The sequence below is a fragment of the Schistocerca piceifrons genome, chromosome 2 (genome assembly GCF_021461385.2).
Source record: "Schistocerca piceifrons isolate TAMUIC-IGC-003096 chromosome 2, iqSchPice1.1, whole genome shotgun sequence".
NCBI lineage: Eukaryota > Metazoa > Arthropoda > Insecta > Orthoptera > Acrididae > Schistocerca > Schistocerca piceifrons.
In genome coordinates this window covers 58,028,617-58,048,585 of record NC_060139.1, presented here as the reverse complement: position 1 = coordinate 58,048,585, position 19,969 = coordinate 58,028,617, and the positions used below count along the sequence as shown (strand labels likewise).

Sequence of the window (19,969 nt, the reverse complement as noted above, 5' to 3'; positions counted from 1 at the left end):
GTGAAGCAGTTATTAAAATGAAGTATGTCATTTTTGGCAGCGTGCTCAGCAACAAGGTGGTCCATTTGATTCTTGGTCACAGTTTGTTGGTGGCTATTCATGCTGACAGACAGCTTGTTGGCTGTCACGCTCGCATAGAGTGCAGCACAGTTATTCAGGCTTAGCTTTTAGATCACAACTGCTTTCATAGGTAGCCCTGCCTTTGAAGGGATAGGTGATGTTTGTGACTGGACTGGAGTAGTTGGTGGCGGGAAGGATGTATGGGACAGGTCTTGCATCTACGTATATTACAGGGGTATGAACCATGGGTTAAAGGGTGGGAGCAGGGATTGTGTAGGGATGGATGAGTATATTGTGTAGATTTGGAGGACGGTGGAATACCACTGTGGGAGGGGTCAGAAAGATAGTGGGCAGAACATTTCTCATTTTACGGCATGAGATTTGTTTTTGTACAAGGTTGGGAGGATAATTACATTCTGTTAAGGCTTCAGTGAAACCCTTGGCATATTTTTGAGGGGGACTGCTTATCACTGCCGATGCGATGACCCTGGGTGGCTAGGGTGTATGGAAAGGTGTATGAAAAGGTGTATGAAAAGGTGTATGAAAAGGTATGGTATGAAAAGGGCGTCAGCTGTCGCAGTGGAGGTACTGCTGGTGGTTAGTAGGTCTGATAGGGATGGAGGTACTGATGTAGCCATTTTTGAGGTGGAGGTCAACGTTTAGGAAGGTGGCTTGTTGTGTTGAGTAGGACCAGGTGACGGAAATGAGGGAGTAGTAGTTGAGGTTCTGGAGAAATGTGGGTAGGGCGTCCCCAACCTCAATCCAGATCACAAAGACATCATCAATGAAGCTAAAACAGATGAGGGGTTTAGGATTCTGGGTGTTTAGGAAGGATTTCTCTAGATAGCCCATTAACATGTTGGCATAGGATGGTGCCATGCGGGTACCCATAGCCGTACCCGATTTGTTTGTAGGTAATGCCTTCAAAGGAAAAGTAATTGTGGGTGAGGATATAGTTGGTCATAGCAACTAGAAAGTAGGTTGTTGGTTTGGAATCTGTCAGGTGTTGGAAAAGGTAACGTTCAATAGCGGTAAGGCCATGGGCATTAGGGATGTTAGGTACATGGAGGCTGCATCAATAGTGAGAGCAGGGCACCATATGGTAAAGGGGCAGCAAATGTGGAGAGTCAGTGGAGGAAATGGTTGGTATCTTTCATATAGGAGGGTAGGTTCTGGGTAATAGGCTGAAGGTGTTGGTCTATGAGGGCAGACATTCTCTCAGTGGGGGCAAAGTAAGTGGGCACACTGGAGTGTCATGGGTGGTTGGGTTTATGGACTTTAGGAAGCATGTAGAAGCTAGGAGTGCAGGGAGTGGTAGGGGTGAGTAGAGAGATGGCCTCGAGGTAGAGGTTCTGGGATGGGCCTAAAGATTTGAGGAGTGTCCTGCTGGATTCCGGGAATGGGGTCACTGTGGCAAGGTTTGTAGGTCGATGTATCTGACAGATAGCAGAGTTCTTCTGCCAGGTAATCATTGCGGTGCAAAACAGTGGTGGAGCCTTTGTCCGCAGATAGGATTATAAGGCTGGGATCAGAACCTCCATCCATTTCAAACCTACTGACCACCAACAATACTTTCACTTCTACTGCTGCCACATGTTCCATACCAAGAAATTCCTTCAATACGGCCCAGCCACCGGGGTTGACGCATTTGCAGTGATGAGCGGTCCCTCCTGGTATATACCGATAGTCTCAATGAAGCCTTCACAGACTGTAATTATCCTCCCAACCTTGTAAAAAAACAAATCTCCTTTGCCTTATCTTTCCAGTCTCCCATCACCTTTCAAAGCCCACTGTCTGGCCAAAGAGGTGCATTCCCCTCGTAACTCAGTACCACCATGACTGGAGCAACTTGGGTTTCCACTACATTTCATTGTGTCCTGAAATGAGAAATGTCCTGAAATGAGAAATGTCCTGAAATGAGAAATGTCCTGAAATGAGAAATGTCCTGAAATGAGAAATGTCCTGAAATGAGAAATGTCCTGAAATGAGAAATGTCCTGAAATGAGAAATGTCCTGAAATGAGAAATGTCCTGAAATGAGAAATGTCCTGCCCACTATCCTTCCGACCCCTCCCACATTGGTATTCCACCATCCACCGAACCTACACAATATACTTGTCCGTCCCTACACAACCCTGCTCCCAACCCTTTACCCCATGGCTCATATTCCTGTTAATAGACCTAGATGCAAGACCTGTCCTCCACCACCAACTACTCCAGTCCAGTCACAAACATCACCTATCCCATCAAAGGCAGGTCTACCTGTGAAACCAATCATGTGATCTACAAGCTAGCTGCAACCATTGTGCTGCATTCTATGTAGGCATGAAAACCCACAAGCTGTCTGTCTGCATGAATGGCCATTGACAAACTGTGACCAAGAAACAAGTGGACCACGATGTTGCCGAGCACACTGCCAAACATGACATCCTTTGTTTTAATGACTGCTTCACAGCCTGTGCCATATGTATCCTTCCCACCAGCATCAGCTTTCCTGAATTGCACAGGTGGGAGCTTTCCCTGCAATATGTCCTACGTTCCCGTAACCCTCCCTGCCTCAACCTTTGTTAGTCATGGTCCTCACCTGTCCACCCCCCTTAGCTGCTCCCATTCCAGCACTACAAATCACTCATTCCACCACTGCACGAAGTCTTTTTACTTCTCTCCTTCACCGTTATCAACAAGTCACATCTCCCCTGCCCTGGCAACTGCATATAGCTGCCCCCTACTGTCCACCACCCCTACCCTACTATACCTCCCTGTCCCCAGCCCTGCCTCCTCCTCAACCCATACAGTCAGCTCTGCCATCATACACTGGTGCTGCTGCTTGCAGTGTGGCTTCAGTTGCCTGAGAATGTAGGAAGGATGGATGTAGATGGTGATAAGTGGTGATAACGGCACCCAATGGCGATGTCTTTAGCACCCACGAAAAAACAGATTGAGATGAGTGTCAGTAAAATACCCCATACAAAAAGATAAAATGGCAAGTAAAACACATCTAACAAAGAGTTGAAAACCATATGGACCCACAACGAAGTATGGCATCAGCAGGAAAACATGAATAACACAGGAAGAAAGTGTTAGTAAAGGAGATGGATGTGGCTGGCGGACCGCAAGGGGGAGGGGTGGGGAGAGGGTAGGGGGTGAGAAGAGGAAGAGAGAGAGAGAGAGAGAGAGAGAGAGAGAGAGAGAGAGAGAGAGAGAGAGAGAGAGAGAGAGGAGAAGAAGAAGAAGGTGGCACCAGCCACTCCGCAACACATTAAAACCTCCAGCCTAAAAGTCTAGGCCAGAGGCCGGACACATTGTAAAACTTTAAAACTCTAAGTACACTCGTCTCATGATGAACTGAAATAGAGGGCAGATCCCCACCAATTTTTGCCACTGCCCTTGCATCACAGTATAAAACACACTCTGTTAATACATGGCGGATAGAGATATGCTCACAACAGGCATCACAAAACAGAGGATCCTGCCACTGTAATACAAAGCTATGTGTGAGAAGACAGTTCCCAATCCTAAGACGAGTGAGTGTGACTTCACCCCGCCTGAGCAACAGGCAGGAGGAACACCATGGCCGGGTTGTGGACTTCACCAACCGTAACTTATTGGCAGTCACTGCCAGCCATTCCTCCTCCCACAACTGCATGCACTTCCTGTGTAGGACAGAAATGAAAGACTGCAAGGGAATAGGACACTGTGTCACGTCCTGTCCCATGCAGGCCTCCTTGGTCGCCTGATCAGCCTGTTCATTGCCCCATGTACCGACATGACCAGGCACCCAGCAGAATGACACCTGCTTACCCCGCTGGTGGAGCAAGTACAGCTGGTCAGATATGAGCTGGACGAACTCCTCAGCTGGGCACAGGTTCTGCAACAATTGCATGGCACTAAGGGAATTGGAGCAGATAAGGAAACGTTTGCCAGGAAGACGACGCATCTGCTCCAATCCCTTCAGGATCACGTGGAGCTCTGCTGCAAAAATAGTATACTCAGCAGGAAGGCGAATCCTGGTGACACGGTCTGAGAACACTACAGAGCAGCCGAGGGAATTCCCGTGTTTCGAGCCATTAGTGTAAATGATTGTGAAACTGTGATGCATATCTAAAATGTTAAAAAACAGAGATTGGTATGTAAAATCTGATGTACTATCCTTCTTAAAATTAGTCAAATCTAAAATAATTCTGGGTCTCTGGAGGAGCCAGGGTGGAAATCTGCTCCAACCTCGACGTAAAACATTGAGACCAGCCGCTTCCATCTCTAAAAGGCAAGCCTGTGCGCAAATCCCATACTGCCTCGTTGCACATTGCTGGGAATGAAAAAGCCATGCCAGTGGAAGCCGAGCAACGGTATGGTTTGCAGTTGTGTATGGTGTGGACAGCGTTTTATGTATCTGGTGCACCATAAGAAACTGTCGCCTGATGTGAAGTCGCGGTTCACCAGCCTCTGCACAGAGGCTTGGTATCGGGCTTGTTCTAAATGCCCCAGTGGCCAATCAAATGCCTTCATGATGCACCATGTCCAACATTTTCAAATAATAAGGTCTCCGAGACCCATATACTGGGCACCCATAATCGAGCCGAGATCGCACAAATGCCCTATAAAACCAGAGCAGCGAAGTCCTGTCTGCTCCCCATGTAGAGTGACTAAGGTATTTTAAGATACTGAGAGCCTTAAGCGACCATTTCTTCAGGTCCTTAACTTGTGGCAACCATGTAAGTTTGCTGCCAAATATAAGGCCCAGAAACCTCACTGTGTCTGTAAAATTAAGAACAGCATCCCTCATCCTCAACTCAGGAAAGGTTAAAATGGAATGAGAATAGTTAAAAAGAACACACACAGACTTCTCAGTTGAGAACATAAAACCATTCTTCTGCGCCCATTCATCCAAATGTCGAAGAGCGAGTTGCAACTGACGTGTTGTCGTGGCAAGACTGGAAGAGAAGAGAAACACAGAGAAATCATCTACAAACAAAGAATACTGGACAGGACTTTGCACTGCTGACATAATACTATTAATAGCTATGGCAAAGACAGTCGCACTTAAAACGCTACCTTGAGGGATACCGTTCTCCTGCTCAAAGCGCTCAGACAGAATGTCACCGATCCGGTATCGAAAATAACATGGCGACACAAAGGACCGAATAAAAATGGGAAGACAGCCAAAAAAACCCCAGCTTTGAAGCTGCTCGAGGATACTATGCCTCCAAGTAGTATCGTAGGCCTTCTCTATGTAAAAAAATATACCTAAAAGGTGATGCCGGTGCAGGAAGGTGTGTTGTATTGCCGCCTCTGAGACGGCCAGGTTATCAAAGGTGGAGCGATACCTCCTGAATCCACACTGAAAGGGACTAAGGAGATGCCTAGATTCTAACATCCAGACCATGTGGCGGCTGACCAACTCCAAGGTCTTTCCCATGCAGCTAGTGAGGGCAACACTACAATAACTACTCAGGCGCGTACGGCCCTTCCCAGGTTTTAAAAAGAGGAATCAAAAAGGCCTCAAGCCATGAGTCCGGATAGTGACCCAATGCCCAAATGGCATTAAAAAGTGCAAGGAGTGTACTTATGTTTCCGGTAATAAGGTGCTGCAGCATACCACAATGGATTCCGCCGTGACCAGGGGATGTGTCACGAGCCGCAGACAATGCAGAATCCAGCTACCACATGGAGAATGGGCAATTGCAATCTTCATCAGAGGTGGACCGGAAATCCTCTCAGCAACCAGTCTATGGTACTAGAAAGCTTGATCCTGACTGGCAGTTGCAGTAACCATGGCAAAATAGGCCACCATTGTCTGGGCAATGTTTCACAGATCGGTTTGGAGAGTGCTGTTCCCCATTACAGCAGCCATGGGGCACCTCCCGCCTCTCTCATACTACAGAACTCTTCATGGAATGAGTAATGGTGTTCAGGAACTGTTGCCACGACCTCTTCTTGCTTTCTCGAATAATATGACAACACTTCACCCTCGCTACCTGAAAGGCTGCAAGATTCCCCGCAGTTGGCCGACACTTGAACTTACGCAAAGCCGCACGCCTAGTCCTGATTGCAGAGCGGCATTCGTCAAACCACCAAGGGACAAGGTGCCTCTTCTGCTGTCCCGTCGACTGTGGAATGGGTGCCGCAGCAACGTGGTGGGTTATTTTGGTAATATGATCCGCCCAGTCCTCAACATCGGCACAGTGTTCAAACTGGGCTACCTGCCAGTAAAGTGTCCTAACTGCTCTACGGAGCACCCATCGCAGCGGCTTCTTACTGGGTCCCATCCCATCTGGCAAGTGGATCCAGATGGGGAAGTGATCACTGCCATGTAAGTCGGTGACCACTTCCCATTGAGCCATGTGAGAAAGGGCTGGAGAGCAACATGAGAAATCGATGGCAGAGAATGACCCAGTCGCAGTGCAAAAGTGTGCGCTCTGTCCCATATTTAGCAGATATGCACACGAAGACATGAGAAGCCTCTCAACTGCTCTCCCCAGGGACAGGTAGTTGCAGAGCCCCAGAGTACACTGTATGCTTTAAAATCACCACAGAGGATGAAGGGGTAGGGGAGCTGTGTAAGAATGTCGTCGAGAGCCTCTTCGTCAAGTGTATTATGTGGCGGCACGTAAAGGCAACATATTGTCAACGGAGGATGCAAGTGCACTGATATTGCAAATGCTTGTAAATTCATCGTAAGGGGGAGAGGCAAGGAGTGGGAGACACAGTAGTCTACCCTGAGAGAGTAGACGAAGTTCCTCCACATGCGTCCTGAACCCCTGCAAATTCCACTGAAGTATGGGAACCATCTATCATGGGGGTGGCACTTTCAACCTGTCTCTCCACCAGGGTGGGGAGACGAGCAGGTGGAGGGGCAGTCATGGGTCAAGATGATTGCCCTACACATTCCTCACATTCCATCAGCTCTGGGGAAGAGTCAGAAAAAGCAACATGTAGAATCAGATTGACAAGTTTGGATGGTTTACCACTTGACTTTACCTGCTGTTGCTGCTTTACAGTAGCTTTTCACGGCTTTGTGGGCTTTGATTGAGCCGGAGGAGGAGTGGTAATGGCCATGCTGGGCTTCTGAAAAGGCTCAGGCGGTGCCTGGGGCTCGCTCAAGTTGGCCCCTGCAGCTTTATCTGCTGTTATGGGGGGGAGGGGGGGGGGGATGTTACAGGCGTTGGAACACTTGCTGCTGGCAAGTGCAGGTGTTTGTGCCAACACTCACCACCTCCGTTTGCATAGAGACATCAGATTTCAGAGTAGGCTTCTAAAGAATGGACACAAATGACGTAGCAAACGTGGGAGGCTGCATGGACTTTTAAATCTTTTTGGGGTCACCATAGGGAATACGCTTAGTTTTTATTTCCTGTACTTTGTGTTCCTCTAAAAAGATTCTGCAGTCCCTACTCCACACTGGGTGTTGTCCAGAACAGTTGACACATTTAACTGGAGACGAGCACCCAACTCCTTCATGAGCAGCCTTACCACAGTTTCCACACATCGCTTCTCCTTTACACCCAAGGGTTGTACGCCCAAAACGCTGGCATTTCGAACAGCGCATTGGGTTTGGGACATAAGGCTAGGCTGTACGTTTAGGTGAAGAAAGCCTGCCTTGACATGCTCTGGGAGTTCGAGGGTGTTGAAGGTAAGAGTGAAGGAGTCAGATTTCACCAGATTTCCATCCACCCCTTTCATAACATTCTGGACATCCACAATTCCCTCCAGAGCCCACTCACTCTTCAACACGAATATCCACTAGATCCTGACATGGCAAAACACCTTTGCTGAAGTTCAAAGTGCTGTGGAACTCTGTATCGATGGCATATTTGCCCAGGCACTTAGCACTCTGTAGGTTAACAGCTTGTTGGGAACTGGATGTTTCAACCAACAGCATCCCATTTCGCAACCACTTTACAGATTTTAAAGTCCCAGCAAATTCCTTCTAAGCCCTTCTGGATGTAGAAAGGCGAGACCATCTCGAAACTACCTTCTTTCCTTTTGATTACTAAAAACACATTCTAATTACCATCCCGTGCTCTGATACTCTTTACTGCTGTGTGCTGTCTTACTCTTGCATCTGGAGGGCTGGCTACCCGAGCCTCCTCATTAGTTGGGGTGTTAGTACCTTCCAGTAGCCCACTCACTCCACTGGGAGGAGGAAAGGAACATTTCAGTTTCACAAGCAGCTAGGGAAATAAGGGTCCACTCAGACAGAGCCCCGTGTGCCTGAGTAAACCTTATACAACTGAGGTGAAGTAGGTTCCCCCAGAGGTCACTGTTAATGACAGTTCCACCCCAAAAGCCAGGCATCTTATCAGCGTGCAACACACCTTGCGATTGAGATTTTTTTTATAGAGGTTTGTTCCGTCCTCGTGATCTGGGCGGTCAAGCCAAGATCCCCGTTCCCTGAGACACACAACGTTCCACCACCGCGTCGCATGGTGGTCGCTGAAGTATGCCCAGAGCTTATGGTGCAGGGGGACCGGCCGCGCTAACCAGTCCCCAGCTCAGGAACCCCCGGGTCGCCAAGCCCATACCCAGCGAGCCCCTGTGTGTGTGTGTGTGTGTGTGTGTGTGGGGGGGGGGGGGGGGGGGGCCTACCGGTCATCTATTTAAGCTTTATTTGTGATAGTCTTTCTGTTGTGCCTATCTGTGACTCAGCATCTCGGCTATAAGGTGAGTAGCAACTTACCTTTTCATAATATTGTTACATCCTATCCTGGATTTTCCATACAATAATTTAAGAGTATGTGTAACAATAATTAAAAATAGAAGTCACTATTACATACTTATTAAATTTTTCTGGACCAATATTTGGCCCACAGAGTGTGTAGGCTGAAGCCTTACCTGATCTCTGGCAATGCATGTAGTTGGGCACACACTGCATTGCAATAGGTGATCTGTTCAAAACCACACTCACATTGTGTTAACTGTGTAGCCCATCTGCTTAGGTCGAATCTGCACCATGTGACCACTTCAAAGTCGGCTGAGTGTCTTCCAAATGGCACAGTTTTCTGTGTGGCCAGGGGGCATTCTCTCAGTTGGTACCAGCCAGTCTTTGCTGTGCTGGCTCCTGTTGCACTACTCCTGAAATCTTCCTTCCTTAAGTGGTTCTGCAAGCACCTTGGTTGTTCTCAGAAAGCTCTTTCTTGACTTAAGTCTTAGTTGTACTGGATGGTGTCCAAAAAGAGGAGGGGTGGGGATGGAGGACTGCAGATGTTGTGGCTTTGATGTTATAGTTTTTGGCTGCTGGAAAGTTGACACAAGTATGCGGAAGTTTCACTCCTTATTTTATATCATCATTCCTTTCCCTCACTTACTCACATATACAATGCAGTTATTACTATCTATTAATTTCCGAGAGTGGCAACAGAATCCCATTTACCCCTCACTTACCCACATATACGATTCAGTTATTACTATCTATTAATTTCCGAGAGTGGCAACAGAATCCCATTTACAGCCCCCCCCCCCCCCCTTTTTTCCATATTTTATTCCTATCATCTTTCTCTTTCTCTCCCCAGAAAGTCTGGGAATGCGACAACACAAATTTTGCGCCTTTTTCCTGTATGGACAAAATGTGCTTAGAAAAGAAGAAGAAGAAGAAAGACTGCTTTTTATGTATACACATTCATATTTGGAGTCGGATAATCTTGTTTACATTTTATGTGATAGAGTTACTTAGACACACAGCTTACTCGAATAACTATCAAAACCTTCTTACCGTCATGATAGTGTCAAGGATTCCCACATAATTTGACTCTGTCTGCAGAAGCTCGAAGAATACTTGTTGACGAGGGCTTAAATTTTTTCTTGGTGTCTCACTAAGCACAGCTTCAACTTCTGAAATATAAAGGTATTACAAGCTCATAACATAAAATATGTTAAACCTGGTCAGCAAAATAATGACTTTCAAAAATCATGAGACAGTAGTAAGAGACTGTTTTCCCACACTAGAAGTCATGGTACCATTACAATGTGTAAGTACTAAAACGTGTGTAACAAAAAAGGAGAACTTACCATCTTGTTTGTCAGGTGTTGCAGAACATGAGTCAAGGAATGATCCACTCATACTGAGTAGACCCGCATCACTGACTGATGATCTCCTTTTGTGAATGGCTGGAGATTCATTTTGTTGCAGTAGGCGTGATGCCACATCTCTTAAGCGTTTCCGCTTCCTTGCACGAACAGAAGCTGTAGAAGATGGAGTACCCTGCGAGGTACGCCAGCCTGCTGGACTCTGAGCTGTTTCTAAGTACTGGAGAAGAATAGAAACTAGAGTGTAGCAAACAAAATCAAAATGATGAAGGAATGAATGAAATTGTGTGGTGCTGAAAATCGAATTTCAAATACCACACAGGTGTTCACATTCATTGACCAACTATAACTTAGGCAGGTATTAACCCTTGCAGTGCCAAATACGATCCAATCGGATCGTGCGGTACGTGCGGAAAGTGCCAGGTACGATCTAATTGTACTGTCATTTACGCGCACTTTTCTTTCAAACTGAGGCACAGATCGTGGTATATTCATGTTGTGAAGACAAACTAAGGTCGAAAGATAGTCGTCAGGTACTTCGTTTTGATTGTCGATGCCAATAATCGATATTTTAGAGTTTCAAACACATGGTTGTGTTTTGTTCATTTCAAAGGTAATATGCCGCCACCAAGCAAGAAGCCTCGTTTGAGTGTGATGTATACCACAGAAAGTAGTGAAAGGGAGAACGATTTTGCAGGGTTTTCGGACAGTGGATTGATCTATGAGTGGTCTAGTGGTGATATCACATCATGCGAGTCATCAATAGCCGAATCTGCACCCAGCAACGATGAAGACAATGTTGAAAAATTGACTGCAGCCAGCAACACGTTTGCTGAAATTGGAACGGATGAGTTGGACAATCCTGCTCCCCACCGCTTCACATTTTCGGAATTATCAGGCCCCAAACATGTACCAATAAATTCTAAGCCAACTGATTTTTTTTAAACTTTTTTTTTTCAGTGCAAGTGTTTACGTTAATGGCAATGGAAACAGACAGACATGCTTGGCTATTTCTCGAAGCAAATGTAAAGTTATCAGTGAACTCTCGTGTGAGAAACTGGTATCATACCACAGGCCAGAAATGGGGGCTTTTGTGGCAGTAATACTAAATATGGGACTCGTAAAGAAACCAACAATTTTTAGTTACTGGTCAACAAACGGAGATATGGCAAATCCATGGTTTTCCCGAATGTTTTCGCAAATAGATTTCAGTTGCTCCCAAAATTTTTACACTTGACAGACAAGTAAGAAGGGATTACATCCCAAATCTGTTGGTCAACATTTGTGTGTCAATAAATGATCCTAAAACTTAATTGGTATATGTTATTTTCTGTTGGAACTAGTGACAAAATTATAGATGTTTTACCCATTTTTCGCATCAGTTTTTTCAGGGTGCATTATTTTCTAAAATATGTGACACAAACACACAAACAAATATAACATCATTCAGAATACTATTTAGACTGATAATATGAACACAAATTTTAAATTCAATTATTTTACATGTGGCTAAATATGACTTAAAACCAAAGTTTTACTTTTTTCCACTCAAAAACTCTAATACAAATATTGTTTTCTTTAGAAGTATGAGGCCTAATAGTGTACTCTGCTAATATTCCTGTAGCTGAAGGTACTAGCTATATAAGAAAAACAAAACTAAGGTCCAATGATAAACGGTTCAGATTTTATGGTAAGTTTAACAAACTTCTGCAATTCACTACAAAATCGCCTGGCACTTTTCAGCTGATACCTTGAAAATTGCATGGCATTAAAAGGGTTAATGCAAAGTTCCCAAATAAAGAACCAAGTCTACAGTTTTTGTTCCACTACTCAAACATTTGTACAGCAGTGGAATCAGCAACAAATCTGATGATTTAATTTACTATTGATACAGGTATATTTGATAGGTTAGAGTTATAAGAAATAAAGCAGTTTTTCATTCAATAAAAACTGAGAAAGAAGTAGCCATGGTCCGTTTACATAACCATCGCAATATTCAATATTCAGCTGAAGCAACAGCAGGAAACCATGGGCAGCATCAGATGGCCAGGCAGGGACGGGAGACATGCACGGCTCATATGAAACATCGAAAGCTTATATCCACAATAAGAAAGAACTTAAAGGTGTTTGGTATGGAACTGTTAGGAAGAACACAAAAAAAGAAAGTACAGGGAAAAGGTGAAACATATGGAGAAAGATATAATGAAAGGAGTGACGTCATCAACTCACTGTAGCTGAGGAGTCAGCAGGAACCTAAATGAGACAGGAAGTGTTCGTGATCTATTGGACGAATCATTTTTCAGGGACAGCAGGATATGCATAAACCTGCACGACTACATTGCACCAACACTGCAGCTTGCACTGCACTTTGATACCTATGAAAACAACAACCCAAGCCAACAAATCTAATAAATATTTCACAATATCACAATTTCTTAACATTATTGTGTAAAACTGGTCAGCAGATTTCATTAATTAGTGAGGAAGTCGAAGTTCCCAAGTAGTTCACTTCCTCTGGTTATCTCTGGTACTATCGCAGGAGGCAATGAGCAAGACTGAGGCTGGCTGGAATAAACAAAGGATACATTGTTCTGACCTGAATAGATCCAGTTAGTGGATCAGGAATTACCAACTAGTGTCCTCTGTACACATATTTCTGGTATTATTGTAGGGGCTATGAAAAAATTCAGATGATACTCATCTGTCAGAGGGTGGGGGAACAAACGCAAGTCAAGAAACACCTTAAACCAGAGATGCATTCTGATTACAGGTGGAAAATGATGCCTGGCAACAGAAACAATCATTCGTCAAAAGCTTCAATAGATCCAAAAGAAGCAAACAAGTGAAAATCATTGAGAAAAACTGTTCAAAGTTTTTGCGAAAGGAAATATTTTAGTCAAAAAGCTTCCCAATCACAATTTTTTTTATAAGTCAATTTCAAGGCACTCGTTCTTCGTTTTCAGGCACATAGCAAAGTATACAGGTTTTTCCCTGGAGATGGGTTAGTAATTAACTCAATGATTTTTATTCACCTGCACATGAAAGTTACACGATAATCACACAAAGAATGTTCAGAAATAGAAATGCATATACTTCGTCATTTCACTACAAGAGACAGTGTTTGGTGATGGTAGGTACCAATTTACTTACGTCTTCAAACAGATGTTCCTTCTCATCTGCTTGTGCTTCATTTTGTACAGACTTCCAAAACCATTCTGCTTTGACAATTGGAGCATTAATGGTCAGGTCAGGAACGCTTTGTACATTTGATTCATCCACAACCTAAAGAGAATAAATGAAAACATACAAAATTATCTTTGAATGACAAACACTTAAATAAATCTAGCTACATTAAGTTTTCAAACCAAATTAATTGTATCTTGAAACAAAACTATTAATTTCCTAACAGGCTAGAAAAACTTACAAATTACTAAGAGAAAATGGATGGCTAGTACTTACATTCAAGATACTCTCAATAAGACACGCAATGACCAAATGTTGCGACCAAAGTACGTGAGACCTGTTTAACTATTTTCTTCCTGTATTTCCAACTACATTCAGTGTTACATAGTAAAGATATACACAGTGTACTAAAGGAAACAAGAAATCAGATGACAGACAATGAGAAGGAGTGCATCGTACCACCACAAGAAAACAATTTGTTTCATGTGAAGAGTTAATGATGGTATAACAGAAGAAATAGTAAAATCTGGGGAAGAGATGGTGAAAAAGCCTGCACAATTATTTAAAGAGTTCCTATGTAAGAAAGCAACACCAGATAGTTGCAACACCACTGGGATTATTAGATCCACAAGGAAGAGACCAAAGAAGATTTGACGGCCCATTATTCTTTTTAGTAGAATTTAATATTTTTATAAAACTGCCTGTAAAAAAGGGCATTAGGAGTGTGTAGAGCACAATTGATCATTTAAATGTTGTCAAAACAAAGGCAGCAGCAGACATTGTTTTGCCAACAATCCCACATTCATCTTGGATCACATCTGGTGAATGGAACTTCAGACACTTTTATGTTCAAAAGACCTAAAAGAAAGGAAAGCAGGGGTCCAGAAGATAACTGAATTGAGAAATGATGATGATGTTACATCAGGGGACCAATCTGTTAGGCCTAGGAAAACAACTGTAGTAAATCCAGATGCAACTTCACTTTTGGAACGGATAGACTGGTTAGTATATGAACCTCCATTTACTTATGAATTCAAAATATGAGAAATAAGACAGTTTATTCAATACCTAATGCAAGTTGCAAAGTGGCAGTGTCATGGACAGTCCGTAGGGCAGTATGTGATGAGGACAGAGGCTTCTGGCAAGATGAGAAATGGGAAGGATATGTTAAGAGGCCAGAAAGAAAGCAGAAGATTGTTGTCTAAGAATCAATATAAACAAGATTGGATTAATATTTTTGGTTGAAGCTCTTTACATTATTTACACCGTATTTTTAGCGATTGATAATAGAGAAAGAGAATATAAAGAAAATTGTCTGAGGTCATTAATCCACTTTTTGAGCAAACTTTGGTGAAGTTTATTTTAATTTAATGCTTTAGCGTAAATTTACCAAGCTAAATGTTTATGAATAACAAAAAAACTTTTAAATTAGGATATTACACATCAAAACGCACATTTCGGGCTCCCTCATTCACAAAATCACTAAATTTTATTATTGACCCCTAAAATGACACATTCTACTGTCAGAGAATAAGTGACATCACATGCACAGAATGCACATAAACTCAAATACAGGGCACAACAAAGAAACTGCTGTGAAAGCTGTAAAGTAAGTAACAATATTTAAAAGTTTTTTTCAAGGCAGGCAAAGCAAGTTCAACATTGAAGAGAGAATTCATTCTATGAACCCACATGAATTTATACATTCAGACGTCTGTGGGTTGGCGTCACTTGAATCAACTAGTGATGCACATTTTCTTATATCACATTAAAATGATGCAACCAGGTACAGGATTGTTTACTTTCCCAGACACAAACCTGACATCACTGATCGAATTCACAAATGCAGCACTCACATCTGAGTGACAGGAAACAGCTTGTGAGAAGCCTTTAAATTTAGCTAGAAACAACTGTTCAACACATAACACAGTAGAACAGACAATCCCAATGCATTAATCTAAAATTGTTGAAAGTGCGTGTATGATGTTGAAAGCCAAGACGATTCCCAAGTTTTTATGGCACATGCAGTTAATAATGCTGTATAACACTAAATAGGATTCCAACAACACATAATTTGAAATGTACTCCATACGAGTTGTAGAATGGACAAAAACCCAATGTTGGACACCTTCAAATCTCTGAATTCAATGCATTTGCCATAGAAATTCTGAAGAAAACTTGGTGCCAAAGTCATATGGAATAGGTTCACACACACACACACACACACACACACACACACACACATATATATATGTTCGAAGACTTCAGAAGTTACGGAACCCAGTACATTGTCCTCGATGGTGAGCATTCATCAGAGACCAGGGTATGATCAGGAGTGCCCCAGAGAGGTGTGATAGGATTGCTAATATTCTTTATATACACGCTTGATTTGGCAGACAGGGTTGGCAGCAATCTGTGGCTGGGTGCTGGTGATGCTGTGGTGTACGGTAAGCTGTCGAAGTTGGGTGACTGTAGGAGGATACAAGATCAAAAAAATTTCTAACTGATGCAATGAATGGCAGCTACCTCTAAATGTTAATGCGTATGAGTAGGAAGAACAAACCCATAACGTTCAGATACAGCATTATTAGTTTCTGCTTGACATAGTCACATCATTTAAACACCTGGACATAATGTTGCAAAGCAATTCTAACTGGAACGAGCTTGTGAGGATTGGTGTAGCGAAGGTGAATGGTTGACTTCAGTTTATTGGGGGAATTTTGGGAAAGTGTGGTTCATCTGTAAAAGAGAACACATACAGTTCACTAGTGCAACCCATTCTTCAGTACTACTTGAGTGTTTGGGATCCGTACCAGGTCGGATTGAAAGAAGACATTGAAGCAATTCCAAGGCAAGCTGCTACATTCATTACTGGTAGGTTTGAACAACACATTTGGAACAAATTTGAGTTAAAGAGACACTTCAGAAACTCAAATGGGAATCCCTCGATGGAAGGCACCATTCTTTCCAAGGAAAACTATCAAGAAAATTCAGAGAACCAGCACTTGAAACATAGTGCAGAACAATTTCACTGCTGCCAACATACATTGCAGGTAAGGACCATGAAGATCAGATATGGGAAATTAGGGCTCATACGGAAGCATATAAACATACATTTTTCCTGCGCGCTGTTTGCGAGTGGAATATGAAAGGAAATTACTAGAAGGTACCCTCTGCCATGTGCTATACAGAGGCTTGCAGAGGATTCATGTAGTTGTAGATACACTTTCTAGTTTTCTGAGCTGTGCACATATTTACCTTTAATTTTTCATAACTGTGTGTGTTCTTCAGTCAACTACTGTAAAGTTCAATCAAATAAATGAGTCATTTAACTGATATAAGAACTTTATTTATCTCTGCAAATCTTCAAGTGTTGTATCAGATACTGTTCTTATACCACAGCTGAAACAAACTTTCATATTTGTACATATTTTTTCTGGGTTCACACACTTGTCTATCTTCAAGGAGGTCAGATCTCGTTGTGCTCCAATGAAATAAAGGAGTGTTACCCGTATTTACCCAAGTATAAGACGACCATGACTATGAGATGACCCCCTTTTCCTCAGAGACTTTTCGAGAAAAATTTATTTTTAACATATTCTGACTAATCAAAATTACAAACTTTTTTTTACAAAGTACATGCCCTAAAAAGTTAACATCATACTTATATTCCATTTAAGCCATTTATTGATTGTCTACATTTGAATAACACAAGGATAAATAAAATAAATGAAGAGAAACGGTTTACATTAATTTGTGGACCATCATCTTTCCTACATTTTTTGCTTGCCAACCCTGATATCTGTGATATCACTATTTCAATCATCGTTATTCAAACACCACAGCTGAGAAATTTCTATCTTTGTTGTCACAAATATTTGGCTGGTTCTTCCAAATATGTTGCAATTTCCGACATTGTGGCTAGACCTGAGAACATAGCTGTTTTGATCTGAATATGTATTGCATTTCACTTCTATACTGATGTGAAAATGTTACAATGTCTCTTTGCTTCCTAACATATCTGCCTGTTTCTCTCTCCCTGTTTGCATAGAACCAGAAGCTGACGACAACCCCTTTCATTCTCATCACATCACAATGAACGCTGATAACAGCGTAGGAGGGGGGGGGGGGGGGCAACAATAAGATTCAGAAGTTAGGAGGTTAACTGTCATTTAAGATAGAATTTGACATAACAGCAAAGATGCAAGATGAGATGGACACTGGGGCAACAGCCAACTAGTGTCAAAGAACCAAATAAAATCCAATTTTAGGTGGAAAATTGCAATAATAGTTACATAAACCGCTATAATAACTGAGCAGGTGCGGCTCGTAATTAAAGGCTCTGAGGCGGAGCCGCCCCAAAAATACATGTTAAGTAAATTTCGCAAGAACGTATTACATAATTTAAAGTATCAGGACGAATTTTGCATATTTCCCATTCCGATTAAAATAACGACAGTTAATGTTTTTGAAACTGTTTGTATCGATAGATGTTTTCTGAACAGTTAGTAGTGTTTAGGCTGCGCCTTGGAACATCCGTAAGCTGCATGTAGTAGCGGTTTGTGGGTGTGGCTTCTACATAGTACTGCTCTTTATGGGCGACCCGAAGGCTCAGAGCTTGCGGCCTAAGGGTGTCATATCAACCACCACACATTTTTCATGTTCCACTATCTATGTAAGAAAGGAATGTAGAGTGGCCGAAACTTCGCTATCCAAACTCTGTCTCTGCACATCTCTACTACGCTTAGATGCGTCATTAATCAACGTTTAGTATTATTGTTTTGATAATGTTTTACATAGTTGTTTTGTTTCTGCCACTGGCTATTTTATCCACATTTAGAATAAGTTTGCAAATATCCCGCCAGAGTGCAAAGACTACAGTAACATAACAGTACTGCCATCTAGCGAGAGTTTCATAAGTGATTAGAGGACAAAGCACGCGAAATTTGTTCCGTTACTTTACTTTCCTAGCTTGCTGATGCTAACTGCTTTTGTTGATACCGTGTGATATTAGCAAGTTTCTTTTTCATAGTGTATTTTGCAAGATTTTAGTGAGTTTTACTTCCTTGTGAATATCTGCGACATACCGCGAGTGTGAAACCAGCACAATATGAATTCAGTGTGCAATTTAATACGTAAAAACTTGGAACACAGCCATAGGATGAAAGTGAAAGAACTTGGTGCACCCAGACCCGATCTAACGATTAATCAAGAACAGAAACAGTGTAAATCTAGGCAAGGATACAAATGCAGTTTTAATACAGCAATATATGATGCAGCTGAGTGGTTGTGTGGTTGTGAAGTGAAAAATGCATTTTTCTGTTTCACCTGTCTTCTTACAAATATTACTGATAGTGCCTGGCCTGAAACTGGTATCACTGACTTAAAGAATTTTCACGCAAAGGTGAAAAAACATAATTCCAGCGAAAAATATTTAAGTGGTTTCATTGAGTTTTCAATGCTAAGGAAAGTGGACATTATGTGCCAATTAGACAGTGCTTACCACTGTAATATAATAATGAAAATATGTCAAAAAATCAGTATATTCTGGATAAACTGATAGGCTGTATTAAATTTTGCGGGAAATTCGAGCTTGCCTTAAGGGGCCACGACGAAACAGGAAGATTCCAAAAAACCCACGAATTTTTCGAGGATTAGTCAGTCTTATGGCAGAACTGGACTGTGTCTTGAAGCAGCACACTGAGAAATCAGAAAAATCGTGTTTCTTAGGCCTATCGAAGACAATTCAAAATAAACTCGAATCAATTTATGAGGTATGCCCTCAATATCATCAGGAGTCAACTGTCGAAAGCAAACTTTCTTGCAATAGAAGTTCATGAAACTACTGACTGCGCAAATTTGTCACAATTGGTCCTAATAATTCGCTATGATCTACTGGGACAACATAAATGAAAGATTTATTTCCTTTGTACGCCCAAAAAGTCACAGTGGCAGACGATGTAACTGCAGCTGTTCTCTGCGAGCTAGAGAAAATGAATGTACGTGAAACACCTGAAAAACTGATAGCTCAGTATTCCGATGGTGCTCCTGTTATGAGTGGCCACAAAAGTGGAGTTCAAACTAGAATTAGAGAAATGTACAGGTAATGCTCACTTTATTCACTGTTATGCCCATCAGTTCAATTTAATTGTTGAGCGTTGTGTGACAGGCAATAAACAAGTACAGATCTTCTTTAGCAACTTGGAAGGAATTCCCACCTTTTTTCCCCCCGGTCTTCTAGCCGTACAGCCATTCTTGACGAAGTAGTGAAGAAGCATATTCCTACATGTACTCGGTTCATCAGATGGAATTTTAAATCACGGAGCGTAACCACTGTGTACAAATACCAAAACGAAATTGTTGAGTGCCTAGAAAGCATTATTGATGATGATGCCAGTGATTACATGACAATAAACAAGGCCACGGGACTGAAAGGGTTTCCTGCAAGACGAAGATTTCCCTCTTTTTGGTTAATTTTTTTAAATACAGTCATGCCTCATTGTGACATTTCTCTTTAATCAACTGCAGCAGAGGGAATATTGATGCAGTGAAAACTGTTGAATATGTATCACCCTTTGCAGATTCTGTCCAGCAAATTAGGGCCTCACTTGAACCTGACGATCACTGGGAACAGGTAGAACCAACTGCAAAACGGGAACGTTTCACAGAATCAAGAAATAGTGTGTGCATGAAACGTTTTGCGA

The 19,969-nt window shown here is 42.4% G+C and overlaps 1 protein-coding gene across 1 annotated transcript in view; it reads right to left on the bottom strand.

Moving 5' to 3' along the window:
* The window catches only part of LOC124776274 (protein ECT2), a 212,628-nt gene that overhangs the window by 90,813 nt on the left and 101,846 nt on the right, over window positions 1-19,969 (bottom strand). Inside the window, exons 8-9 of the mRNA XM_047251178.1 lie at window positions 10,065-10,302; window positions 9,769-9,887 (exon numbers count right to left, since the gene is read on the bottom strand). Coding sequence (XP_047107134.1) covers window positions 9,769-9,887; window positions 10,065-10,302 — 357 coding nt within the window. The remainder of the gene's footprint in view (window positions 1-9,768; window positions 9,888-10,064; window positions 10,303-19,969) is intronic.